Source organism: Lepidochelys kempii, chromosome 1 (genome assembly GCF_965140265.1).
Source record: "Lepidochelys kempii isolate rLepKem1 chromosome 1, rLepKem1.hap2, whole genome shotgun sequence".
Classification (NCBI taxonomy): Eukaryota; Metazoa; Chordata; order Testudines; family Cheloniidae; genus Lepidochelys; species Lepidochelys kempii.
Genome location: NC_133256.1, coordinates 241,511,814 through 241,525,226, shown reverse-complemented (window position 1 = coordinate 241,525,226; position 13,413 = coordinate 241,511,814). Strand labels below are relative to the sequence as shown.

Genomic DNA, 13,413 nt, shown 5'->3' with positions numbered 1-13,413 from the left:
CCACTTAGTCGCTGAGGCCTGGTGTCACTGACATCTGCCAGTTGTGGGAAGGAAGATAGGTGAAGCTCTCTCCAGCATTGGTAATGTTACTACTTGTGCTGAGAGGGATGATGGAGATCGTTGGTCACTGATTCGTTGCCAGGGCTGTCAGAAATAAATACAGATCTCAAATGGAATGAGACAGTTGGGTAACCAGTGCGGAGATGACTGGTCGAGGGTTTGGAGACCATCTTGAATAGAATACGGACTAGTTTATTTAAATGGTAGTGTCCACTGTGCCCAATATGTGGAGTAACAGATGCATTATGGTACTTTAACCTTCAAAAAGCCATACAGTTTCAAGAGTTTTTATGACATGCTGTCCATTATTTTAAGTAAGTAACATGATGTTGTGCTGCTAGGATTAGGTATTTGTAGTTGAGATGCAAGTGAATTTTAAGCCACTGACTGCTTAAGCTTTTGCATCATCTTGGGGTTAATCTTTGATTGCATCTTAAAAAGTTTCAAAAATTGGCACCGGAAAAGCAAAATTGAAACAGTGATTTAATCCCCCATCCCACAAAACAAACAGAGGAGTTAATGGGAGTAGTATGAAAAGCTGAGAGTAAGCTTTTTGGGATCGCCATTCAAGGAAGATGATGTTCCTTACTGATTTTGTCAAAACCTAATTATTGTGTATCTTCTCTCCTTTTCCACTTCTCTACCCTGGTATGTGTAGATATGCTATCAAGGACCTTTTGAACCATGCTTTCTTCCAAGAAGAGACTGGTGTGCGGGTAGAACTAGCAGAGGAAGATGATGGAGAGAAGATTGCCATCAAGCTCTGGTTACGAATTGAGGATATCAAAAAGCTTAAGGGCAAATACAAGGACAATGAGGCAATAGAGTTTTCCTTTGACTTGGAGAGAGATGTCCCAGAGGATGTAGCACAAGAAATGGTAAGGGCTCTTGTGCCCTTTTGGGGCATTTGTAAGTGTTTTTAGATCAACTGACACACTTTCTTCTGAGGTTAGGGTGTAACCTGCCATCCTTTTATTGCCCTGGCTGATGTAAGGGGGTGAGGGATTGGTTGTGTTTGGAGCTAACCTTCAGAGGAGACTGGGAAGTTGAAGATTATACAGCAGAGCTGTACTTGTATTGCTGTGGCAAGATGTGATATTACCATTGCTTGGTAATATGACTTCTGTGAACATCCATGTGTCTTGCTTTAGGTGGAGTCAGGGTATGTCTGTGAAGGGGATCACAAGACAATGGCCAAAGCAATCAAGGACAGAGTGTCTCTGATCAAGCGAAAGCGAGAGCAGCGTCAGTTGGTGCGAGAAGAGCAGGAAAAAAGAAAGCAGGAAGAAATCAGTCAGAAGCAGCAGTTGGAGCAGCAGCTACAAACAAATGCTACCCAGGCAGGGGCAAAGCACCCTCCATCTGCCACTGGCATCACTGCCATCCCCACTACTTCAGCATCAGTGTCCACACAAGTAGAGCCTGAAGAGCCAGAGGCTGATCAGCACCAACAGCTGCAATATCAACAGCCCGGCATATCTGTTCTGTGTAAGTATATTGCCTCAGGCCATTCAGGATGTACTCCCACTTCCTTTAATTTTACTTTCCTTCCTTCTGGGGAGTCTTACTGATTTCCCTTTCAAGTGAAAAATCAGGTTACATGATGCTGATAATTCTGCCCACAGTGGGGTATCCAAAGTAATGAGTTGTTGCTTCATTTCTTGCTCTCATATCTGGAACTCTCTAGTAGTATATGACTGTAAGAGGAAGAGAAAATAGTGAGAAGCTAGTTGATCTCCCATCCATATATGCACTACTAAAATGAGAGAAACATAAGTTACCATTTGCCCTATATAGGCACCTGGATATTAAGATTTTATTTTGGATATACTCAGACTTGAAAGATACACCTATGTGTGCAAGGCAATGAAGCTGTTCATCCTCTTTGAAAATAATAATAATACTAAAGAACCCCTAGTTACCAGAGAGGACCTGATAACATTTTCAAAAGAGCCAGTGAGGTCCAGAGCAAGGCAGAATTGAAGCAAATTTCTTACTTCCACATTTAGTTGGGAATAACTTTTTGATAACTCTGTCTAGGTAAAGGAGCTGTTGAAATGATTGTCAGTGGCTTTCCACGCTCGTCTCCTGATACTACGGATCAATTTAGTTTAGAGTTGGAGATGGAGCTCTGAGACAGAATACTCAGGGTTATATCCATATATAGGCTTGCTATAGTGGAGGAAGAGAATCTTTGTTTTGGATCAGTTTTCCTCTTAATAATTAATAAAATATTTTAAAACTGCCAGTGTACTGTAGATGACACAACGAAAGTAAACCCTGCCCTGAAGACCTTAGTTCAATATAGGACATGTTGCGGAGCCTGGAGGAGGTGGGAAGACATCCTGTAATCAGGGCAGGTTGTGTGACTGACATTATTTGCATGCAGTTACTAAAGTTTTTAGGGCCAAGATTTTCAGAAGGGTGCCTAAAGTTAGACTTCCAAATTCATACTTAAACACCTGAATAAATGGCCTGACTTTGACAGTGCAAAGTACTTGTAAGCTCTGACTTCACTTAGGAACTGCTGGGAGCTTAGCACTTCGGAAAATCAAGCAACATATATTTCAGAGCCTAACTTTAGGCACCCATTTTTGAAAGTCTGGACTTTTAATATTCAAGCAAGACTAAAACTTGTGAGTCCACAGTACTGTTTTTGAAACTAAAGTCTTGTGGTCTTTATCTGCAGCTGATGGGGCTGTTGACAGCGGGCAGGGATCATCTGTTCATACTGAATCATGTGTGAGTAGCCAGCAAACTGTGTCCTATGGTTCCCAGCATGAACAGACTATTTCAACAGCTACAATCCAGGGGTACACAGCTTCAGTTGGCCAAGCGCAGTCTCAACAACATGGAGGATATCAGCTACCCACAGTGGTAAGCACAAACCTCAAAAGGCACACAGAACACTATGGATTATTTCATTCTGTTTGTCTGTTTTTGTTGCAAACTTTCCTCTTGCCTTTCAATCTGCAGTGTATATATTTAAGCTTGGAAGGATAAGATTTTTGTTGGTAAATGTTGATTTACCATACACGCAAATGATGAAAAAATATTTCCATAGATGATCAAAATTGACAGATAGGCAAACAAAGAAAAATGCTGCTTGAGAACTTGAGCCTGATTTAGGGATACTTACTTTGTACGTTTTGGCATGAGATATTGGCAGTTTCTGTTATAATAGTTATAAAGCTTAACTTTTTGAATCTCACATCTGTCTGCCATAATTTTCCACAACTCTGAAATTTAAATTGATAAAATTAATATTGAAAAGTGCTTAAGCCTATAGTTTTGCACAACTGACAATTTAAATCTATAATAAAAATGCTTAAAATATACATTGCTATTATGTCAAAATTTATATAAAAAAAATACAACTTGAATTCTGCCAAACCTGTGCATATTGTATGCAAATGCAGAATCTATCTGGGAGGTGAAACACTTCAGGCTGTATGCAGACCTTCTCAAATGCAGCACTTCACTTAGGATGAACAGGAATTAATCTGGGGTGTCCCGTCCCGTGTGTCGTGTCTCTCCCCCCACCCCCCTCCCGGCATGCATTTAGAGTGAAATGGGTGGATCAGTATCAGTCTTGACTGATGCAAACCTAAGCTGAGGGTATTATCTCACATTTAAGTCTATGCTTAGTCTCACTCAGGATAGCTGTGCTTCTGCTACACTTAACAGTAAGTGTGGAAGTTCCAAGCACCAAGAGTTCTTGAAAGGACAGACAGAGGTATTGGAATAACTTAATGAGAGCTGCTCTATAAATATGAACTTGCTACATGTATATTCTGTAAGGCTTTGATTACAGGTGTCACAGGTAAGAATTTTGAACCATTATAGAATGCTGCATGTAAGCACTCCAGATTGGAGAGATCCACATTTGTGTGTTCCCATTTTATTTATAGCTTGTGTTGAGTTGCTTGTCAGTTGCCATGCATATTCCTTTCCCTGGAAAGTCTGCAAAGGCCACAAATACCTTTTCCACTATTCATCTGTTACCCTTTATTTGGCACCCCTTTTTTCCCCCCTTGATACATTTTCAATGCTGACTTTGTAGGAGCTCTTAAAAAAAAATCCTGCCTCTCACCGCTGTAGTATTTATATTTCCATTCAGCTGTCATTGCTGGCTCCTTCATTTGCAAACTCAGAGGCAAATAATGGTACCATATCTGGAGAATACAAAACCATTTTCTGTTGAGTCTTGGGAATCCTCAGGTTTCCGTTTTGGCATCTATAGCAGGGAATTTTATTGCAGTTGTTAGTGGTGTCAGCCTTTCTCTTTGAAGAAACTTACCAATTGCATTGATGAATAAATGGCCTCTCCATCCTTTTCAAAGGCACTTAACCTGAAGGTTTGTGGCGCTGTTGATTGTTAATCAAATTAAGCTTCTAAGCTGTCTAAAGTAGTCCTTTGCTTGCTCTCTTACTTTTCCATATTTCAATCCAAGGATGTGGCTATGATGAGAAAACATTCCAGTCTTGACATGCCTGGCTTCCAGATTGAATGGCTAGAGTAACAGTAGGGAACCCACTAACAATTCTTCTGAGCAGTCCAGATACTAATCTGAAAAATCTTGCTAAAATCAGTGGTAGGCCACCAGAAAACCACCAATCTGGATTTTTCTGGATTTTTTTACATTCTGAGTTCAATTGTCTTTGAAGGCAAAGGGGCAGTTCATTGTGAGACATTTCAATGACTAGAGGAACAAATCTTGAAATTATGGGCTGGTTGCTATACTAACACTTCCATCTTTCCACTTCTTTCTTTTTTACAAGTATTTAATTGGGTCAGATTTTGACCTAATGGCTTCTGGGTTGTGTCAAAATCACAAAATCTTGGCTCTTTATTTAACAAAGCCATCTTCTAGAAAATGCAATAAATCTAATATTAAAGAAGCAATTTTTTTCCAAATATTAAACTCTAACTTTTTGCTCCACAATTCATGTTGTGGATGATGCTTAATTTCTTAGGATAGATTTAGGACTTGATTCAGTCAAGTTATTACCATATCAGTCCAGTTATATGTATAGGAAGCTAAACTCCTTCATAGAAAATGAAATAGGTTTTGTGCAAGCAGAAAGACTGGAGAGACAAGTATCACTGACTCTGACGTACACGCCTTCCCCCAGTCCAACTTAGTGTGGACATCTGAAGGCTGTGAATTAAGCACCGAGGGTCTTTCATGTATAGAGTTGCTTGGTACTGGAAATACTGTTTCAAAGCTTCCTGAAATGAGTGTACAGTGAGAAAATATCTCCTATCTGTCAGCCCTGCTCTTCGTGTGCACATACAAATTGCTTTTGGTAGGAGCATTAATGGAACACTCTTCACTGTTGAATAATCCAAGGCAAGCAAGTCCTCAGAGGTGCACACTTCCTGTTCCCTGTGTGCTGGCCTTCATTAAACTCCCTCATATCTCTTTGCATACATAGCAATCAGCATTAGTCTTAACATGTATGTGTGACTTTTTGTGTTAGCTCATTACAGTTGTCCAACTTTTCGTTTTTAAAGCATTCATGTCTTAATTTTGTTTTCCTCCTTAGCCTCAACGTGGTCGTAGCATGTCAGTTTGTGTCCCCCATCTTTCTGCTGTTCCCTCTCTGCCCTGCATCCCTCCCAGTATTCCTTCTACCCTACCACCAGCATTGTGTGCACCTCTTTCTCCTTCCTACCTTCGGACTGCCCCTGAGGAAACCTTTGCAGAAAAGCTTTCTAAAGTACTGGAGAATGTCCTGCCCATGCACTCTGCCTCTCCACGCAAGCACCGACGCTCCAGCCTGCCTTCCCTCTTTGTCACTCCTGTATGTGTTACTGTACGCCTCCTGGCACACAAAGATAAGTTACCATTAAATACATCCTGGTTTGGTTTAATAAAAGTAAAGAGGAGCAGATTTTTTTTTTAAATCCTATGCCCTATGCAACTAGAGTGCTGATCCCTTCTCTTTGGGAAGCACCATGCTTATCGCATGGGTGGGTGAAATTCTGTGGCCTGCTTTGTGCAGGTGGTCAGACTAGATGATCATAATCGTCCCTTCTGACCTAAATATCTATGAATCTATGTAACAACTAATAAGAAATGTTGGCACCAAGTTCAATTAAAGTTTTAGGGAAAGGACTAAATGTATCACAGAAGATAAAGAGAGAAGCTGCAATCTAGTCTGTCCCATAAGGTTAGTGCACCTGCTTCTGCTTTTAGGCAGTCAGTGACATTCTTTCAGGTCCTGGATAAAATTGTTAATGTCAAATATGACCAGGTATTAAAACTTATTAGTAGCAGCTGGTTTGCTCCAGAGGATTGTTTTAGTGGGGACAGTGACCTTTTAGATTTATAATGTTAAAACAAATCAGTAGGAGTAGCAAACAGTTCAGCATCCTTCTGTTTGATTCTGGAGGGAAGTTACAATTAAGTTTCCATTGATTCCTATATAAATATTGTGTTTTGAGGTGGAAAGACTGCTTCTGTTAGAGCAGATGTTAGATACTAAGAGCATGAATGGAAGGCTCTTTCTAGAGTAATTGATTCTGTTTGAAGTTAGAAGTGTGTTTGGCTTCAATTTATTCTTTAATTTGAGGAAATATTTCCTTTTAAGGGGAACTTTGGGAATACGGAATCAATTTCCAGAACACAGGAATAGAGTATAAAGGACATGTCCTTATACGCTGTATTGTGCACTATGGGAGTTTGCTGCTGCTTTTCCAGAGGGGAAATTAAGTGATCTGTTTGATTCTTTGAGCTCACTATAATCAATCACAATGTCATGGAGAAATCAGTTGCTGATAGCTCTTGTAGAATCCTCCTAAAAGAGGGGCAATATTGCATCATGGCTCAATACGCTGGGGCAAAGTGAGATGAAAGCATCTCACTGAACATTTGGAAATAGATGCTCTTGATTGTTACCCTGCTGTTGAATTATCCTTGAACCAGATCTTCCTAACTGACTTGAACTTCTAGCCAATTGGAAGCAGTTCTTGGCAATTTCTTTGACTTCAATAGCCTGTAGTAGTTGTCAGTGATTGCACGGTTGCTGCTGTTCTCCCAAGAGGAATTAAATTAAATATGTAAGTACTGTTGGTGTAGAAAGTATGAGGTGCTAATGAAAATAAGTAGTGTCATATATAGTGAAATTGCATCACTGTTACAAATTACAGTACAACCTTTCCTCACCCTTCATTTTGACCCTTGGGGAAAAAAGCCAGGATGAGCCTAACCTAACACTTAAATCAGAAAGTGTGTAACTTGCTTTTGAGAACGTCACTGCTGGTTTAGTACAGGTCTATTCAGATTGGAGATACAGGAGTAGTCTAGTCAATTCTAATGAGTGTTAATGGCTTGCCTATTGAGTACCACAAATAGGAAGGGCAGTTGAAAAAAACTGAGTCCAAAGATGATGTAACATAATGAGTGACTCTTAACAGATGGCTTAATCTTGCAACCTTAGGAGGGTCATTCCATTGCCTTTTAGCATGTAGCAAGTACTGAATGGTTTCTGAGAGGGTAACAAAAATATATCTTCATGGGAGATAATCTGAGTTAAGTAACCAAAAACTGAAGATCTCTTCTCCTCCCTTTCTTGCCTTTTTTGTGGACCTTGTAAACACAAAATCAAGAGATTGTTGCCTCACTGCTAGCTAATTCAGAATTTGTTCTTTAGGTATAACTTGCACACAGATCAGTAACTCAAAGGCTTAACTTAAAGCAGTTGCAGGTACCGTGAAAGTAAGTCTGTTTCATTGTCAGCAGCAAATTCTCTCTTTCGTGAATGAGAAGAAGGGGGTTGTTATGGAAAAGCAGCTTCTAACAAAAGCAAATACTTCTATATGCTGTCATAAGCCCTGGATGGGATGATTTAGTTGGGGATTGGTCCTGCTTTGAGCAGGGGGTTGGACTAGATGACGACCTCCTGAGGTCCCTTCCAACCCTGATATTCTATGATTCATGTTCACCATGGATGTATTTAATGGATATTTTCTTTTTTGTAATTTCCAAAGCATTGTATGTGTTGTTGATCATGAACTTGGAGTAGTCACTCTATAAGGTTACTACACAGCTGCCTAGTGAGCTGTGCATGTTCATGTCCTTTCATTTCTAAATGTATGAATTACTTGTCTTGTTCATATCAATACAGCCTCAGTCTCTGGTGCATCCGTGTGGGGGAACACCAACGTTCCCAGATTCACAGATATTTTTCCCAACCATTCATGAACGGTCAGTGTCTTTCTCGCCACCACCTATCTGCCCGCCGAAGGTCACCATTTCTCAGCGGCGCAAGAGTACCTCCTTCTTGGAAGCCCAAACATGCCACTTCCAGCCCTTGCTGAAAACTGGCCAGAGTTTATTTCCACCTGGTGGTAGCCCCACAAATTGGACACCAGAGGCAGTCGTTATGCTGGGCACTACAGCTCATAGGGTCACTGGAGAGCCCCTACATGTTCAAGTCAGTTCAGCACCTCCTGAGGATGCTCACTATAGAATGCCTCAAGAAGCAGTTTACTTAGTGGGCATGCGCTACCAGCCACAGTTGCCAGAGCATTACGATACAGTAGCATATAATTCCTATGGGACTGAAGAGTACTTGAAACAGGTGCCTGAACAGAAGCAAGTGGTAGGTGGCCCTCTTCAGAACTCTGTTTATGACTACCAATCTGGGCAGACCTTCCTGCCAAGACATGTACAGAGCTTGAGGCTGGATTCTGGAATCAGCCCACTTTCACCATTGTCCAGTGTTTCATCTCCATTAAGTGCAGATTCCACACAGATGAAGTTTCACCAGGTATTTGTTCCTCATTCTGCACCTGCTGTGCTTACTCACAGTGGTGATGGCAGAACAAGCTGTGTTTTTGAGTTCCATGTACACACAGCAAATTCGGCTTCAGGAGAAGGGGGTATCTTACCTCAACGTATTTACAGAACCTGCCGGGGGTCGATGGATTTTAATCAGGAGGAGTCCACTCAGGCAACAGGGTTGCATGGTCGCCTCCAGCCTGTGACAGAGGAACAGTATAACTACCTTGTTCCTGAGCTAACAGTGCCCAGAACAGGATCTATCAGACACAGCTGGCCAGAGGGAAGTCCAGAATACTCAAGTGATTCATCACAGCTGACTTCCTCTGACACTGGTGATTTCCAGTCTCCTCCCCCGACAGGAGGGTCATCTACAGCTTTTGGTTCAGATGTCTCGTTGCCCATTGTCCCGTTGCCTCAGAAGGTATTTCAAGAATCACAGCTCTTCATCTGTTTCCAACAGGGAGCCTCAGCTCAGCAGGCCTTGTCTACCTCGCTTTCATTAGGACCACCTACACTCTACCCTCAGGTTACAGGAGCAACCATTCCAGAATTTCTCTGCTGTTTAAGTCCTCCTTTACACAATTAAGAGCCAGGTTTCCCTTCTTTCTTTCTCCTCCCTTCCCCACTCAAAGTTGTTCTAGATCTTGGAATTTAGAGGATATGTTCCCGCTATATCAGTAATATACTAGGATCTCAGTATCTTAAAAGGTCTCACCTAAACAAGTGAGACATCAACAGCTAATCATTATACCTTCAGCCCAGGCAAAATCTTGGTAGTTGGGGCCTTCTGATGTTTGTGGCAAATAGTCAGTACTCCTTATCATTATTTCCTAGCTGATGTTCAGCTCAGAGATGCAGGGGGCTGAAATGCAGGGTTGGCTTTTCATCCTGAAGAGGTTATGAATTGGGTACAGTAAGGTATGACTAATTCTGTGGGAAGAAATATTGTGACCAAAGAATCGTGCGTTCTTGGGTCATGCAGTCAGTGTCTTCAATTGAAGAATTTAATACTGTTTAACAATATACTATTCATACAATGTAGGATAGAAAAACTAAAATGCCAATTGATCTGTCCACTGTCCAGAAGCAGGTGAAACTCTTACTAGATTTCAAAGGGATTTCAGGGGATGAGGTGTGTCTGTAAATATACACAGATCTGGGAATGTATTTATTGAAGGAGCACTCTGAAGATTACTTAGGAAAGTTTATTTTCCAAGTTAACTATTTTGATAAATTAAAATGTAAACAAAAGCCAATTGCACAAATTGTCTGAGCTTGATATTCATATGGTATCACTTCCACATAATGGCAGAACTTGGGACTATTAAAAATAAAACAAACTTAAATGTTGTTGAAATTTACATATTTTATTGGTACATGTAGTACTTTCACTTGCAATAGCCAGGAGAGGAGAGGACCTAGCTAGAAGAAGACTTCTCTTCTCCCTCACTCTCCTCCTTTCAGCAGTGAAGTTCGGACTTTCTTCACTGTTGCAGTTGCACGTGGAGCTAGCCCATTTTTTGGAGTGGAGGAGATGTTGTTTAGGAAGAAAAGGAGCTTTGTTATTCTGCAGTATATAGATGTAGAAAGGTCAGGAACCAGGGATTCAGTCTGAATGCTTTCCTCATGGGGTAGTGGAGACTGCTTTTCTTCCCACCCACTCAACACAAGTAGAGGATTGTGGTGATAGCTGTTTCAGAATGCAGCTTCTAAGCACTAATCTGTTGACAGTTGTTGCACTCAAAGGGAGCATAGTGAACCTTCACTGTAAGCAGAGTGAAGTGGAGTGAAAGTCTAGTGAAGTGCTTTGAAACAATGTGGGATTATAGTACCCTATAAATATTGTTACATAGGAAACGACTTACTGAAGTTTGTTGTATGTTAAAGACTAAACAAATGGCTGGGAAGGTAGCCCAAAATAAGGAAGATAATCCATACATGAGATATTTTATTAAGAGCTCTTGACTAATGTGTTAAAATAGTGCATGATTTAGGACTTAGTGTGTCCTCATATTGAAGAGGTATTATCTTGGTATGTACCATTTAAATTGTAACATAGGCAAAGCCTTCAAGAAACTATTAAGAGTAAAAGAAAAAGCTTCCCTGGATGGTGGTATGCTTTCCAAGGTTTTTTCTTAAATCACAGGAATGCTTTCCAAAAGTATTAATGGAAACAATATACTGCAGGTTTGTACACTGTCTAAGGGAAATCTTGTGGCTTTAATAATTTGAAGGAATAATATTTCATACAGTACTTTATGCAACTTTCTAAATGCACTAGACACTTTCTACTTTTTAGCCTTCCCACTGAAGAGTGACAAACTAAGAAAGAGAGCTGGGTGACTGTTGCTTTCTGGGCTGTACTAAGGTGTATAGTTACTGTATGTCCCAGTTTCTGATACAGAAAGATATTTAGTCAAGTGGGAACAAAACTGCTGAGGGGCTAGTTACCATATCGTTTCTTCAGTCTCTTCCACATTCACTTGTAATGTCATTCATCCATTCTTTTATTTGCTTATTTATTCAAAGATGTCTTTTTGTATTAGCTAGGACTCTGTGGACTGGAACCCTCTGTCTCTCCGACAGCTGATCCAACTGATAGGCTCTGAACATTTATTAGTGTTGAGAATCTGGAAATGATTTGGTTTGGATTTTTGACATGTCTTTCAAAGTGAGCCCAGGACACACACACACAGGCTTGATTTAATACTGGTCTAGAACTCTGTATCTTTCTTCAGCTGATGCTCAAGGATACAGATTTCATATCCTTTTTTCATTGTCTTTCTTTTACCCCTGGCCACCTAAGTGTGCTCACAGTATGTAAATGTAAAGTTTAATGCCTTCTGTTCCCGGCTATTGTACCAGGACAGCTTGACGCAGATCCTAAAGAAACACTGTGGAAGGATGAAACTGATAGACTGACTTGCCTAATGTGGAGGGCTGTTTTAGTTTTCACAGGTTGTTTTTTTTTTGTATTAGTTTTTCTGGAAAGCTTAACAAAATAGAGCTAATCACTTCCCCATAATGCTCTGCTCTGTTGAATATCTCCATATTAAACTTAAGCCATAGTATTGTTTAGGATTCACTAGAAATTTGTTCCAATTAGACCATCCTAGTCAGAAATTATAGATGCTTGTTGCAGAAATGCCCAGTATGATTCTACCGGTTTCCATTTTTTCCCCTGTAGACACAGGTGCAAGGCCAGTCAGCCTCAAGTAGTATATCGGTGGGAGTACCATCCCAGCCTACACAGCCAAGTCAGCAGGTAAGAATAACTGTTCCTAAAGGCGGGACTGATGTGTAGTAAGTTTAACTTGCAGCTTGCAAATACAGACTAACACGGCTGCTACTCTGAAACTTGACTTCTTTGGACAGGTTTAATGCGAAGCAGCTATGCTTAGTGTAACTGTAGGATAATGTGAAATCACAGTCATACTAGCTGTTTAATATACAGTAACTCCTCACTTAAAGTTGTCTCGGTTAACGTTGTTTCGTTATGTTGCTGATCAATTAGGGAACATGCTCATTGAAGGTTGCGTAGTGCTCCCTTATGACCTTGTTTGGCAGCCGCCTGTTTTGTCCACTGCTTGCAGGAAGAGCAGTCCGTAGCAGCTAGCTGGTGGGAGCTTGGAACCAGAGTGGACCGGCAGCCCCCCATCAGATCCCCTAAGTTCCCTGTGCGGCAGCTGCCCAGCAGACTATCAATTGCTGGCAATTCAGCTGTCCCTCCCCGCACTGCCATGTGGTGCTCCTGCCCTCTGCCTTGCAGCTGCTCCCGGGAGCCTCCTGCTTGCTATGCGGGGGGAAGAAAAAGGGGGGCTAATGTCAGGGTGTCCCCCTGCTTACCCCTTCTCCATATAGAGCAGGGTGGGGACACGACAGGGCTCAGGATGGAGAGAGCTTGCTGGCTGCAGCTGCTGTCTCAACTTCCTGATGTACTTAAAAAGGCAATGTACTTAGAGTGGTGTTAGTGTACTTAAAGGGGCAATGTGCATCTCTCTCTCCCCCCCCCCCCACACACACAGGGTGTGTCTTTCTGTTTCTGTCTGTCTGCCATGCTGTCTCCCCTCCCTTCATTTGTGCTGCCTTGTAGAGTGAGGCTACATTAACAACAATGTGTTAACCCTTGAGGGCTCAGCCGAATGCTAGTTCCTCATTTAGCAGTAAGGCATTCCCTGGGAAATATCCCACCCTCTTCCACCCTCTAACTTCACCAACTCTACCAAGCTTCACAATCACCATTGCTGTGTACGGTATTAAATTGCTTGTTTAAAACTTTGTGTTTATGTATATATAATATAGTTTTTTGTCTCATGAAAAAAATTTCCCTGGAACCTAACTCCTTCCCCCCCCAATTTACATTAATTCTTATGGGGAAATAGGATTTGCTTAACATCGTTTCTCTTAAAGTCGCATTTTTCAGGAACATAACTACAGTGTTAAGCGAGGAGTTACTGTACTTGTTCCCACATCTGTGTTTCTGATAGGTACACAACAGGGGTTCCACTCAGAAAAACTGTACATCTTCTCTTGACATCTTTGACATCTGCCTATTCTAGGT

At 41.2% G+C, this 13,413-nt stretch overlaps 1 protein-coding gene across 13 annotated transcripts in view; it reads left to right on the top strand.

The window, feature by feature from the left end:
* The window catches only part of WNK1 (WNK lysine deficient protein kinase 1), a 171,004-nt gene that overhangs the window by 95,697 nt on the left and 61,894 nt on the right, over positions 1-13,413 (top strand). For 12 of the 13 annotated variants that reach the window (XM_073320396.1, XM_073320378.1, XM_073320387.1 and 9 more), the window contains 4 exons: positions 719-938; positions 1,212-1,548; positions 2,750-2,937; positions 12,040-12,117. In XM_073320396.1, the coding sequence (XP_073176497.1) occupies positions 719-938; positions 1,212-1,548; positions 2,750-2,937; positions 12,040-12,117 (823 nt within the window). Of the gene's footprint in view, positions 1-718; positions 939-1,211; positions 1,549-2,749; positions 2,938-8,193; positions 9,388-12,039; positions 12,118-13,413 lie in introns of all 13 variants that reach the window. The other variant, XM_073320462.1, reaches the window with a different exon arrangement.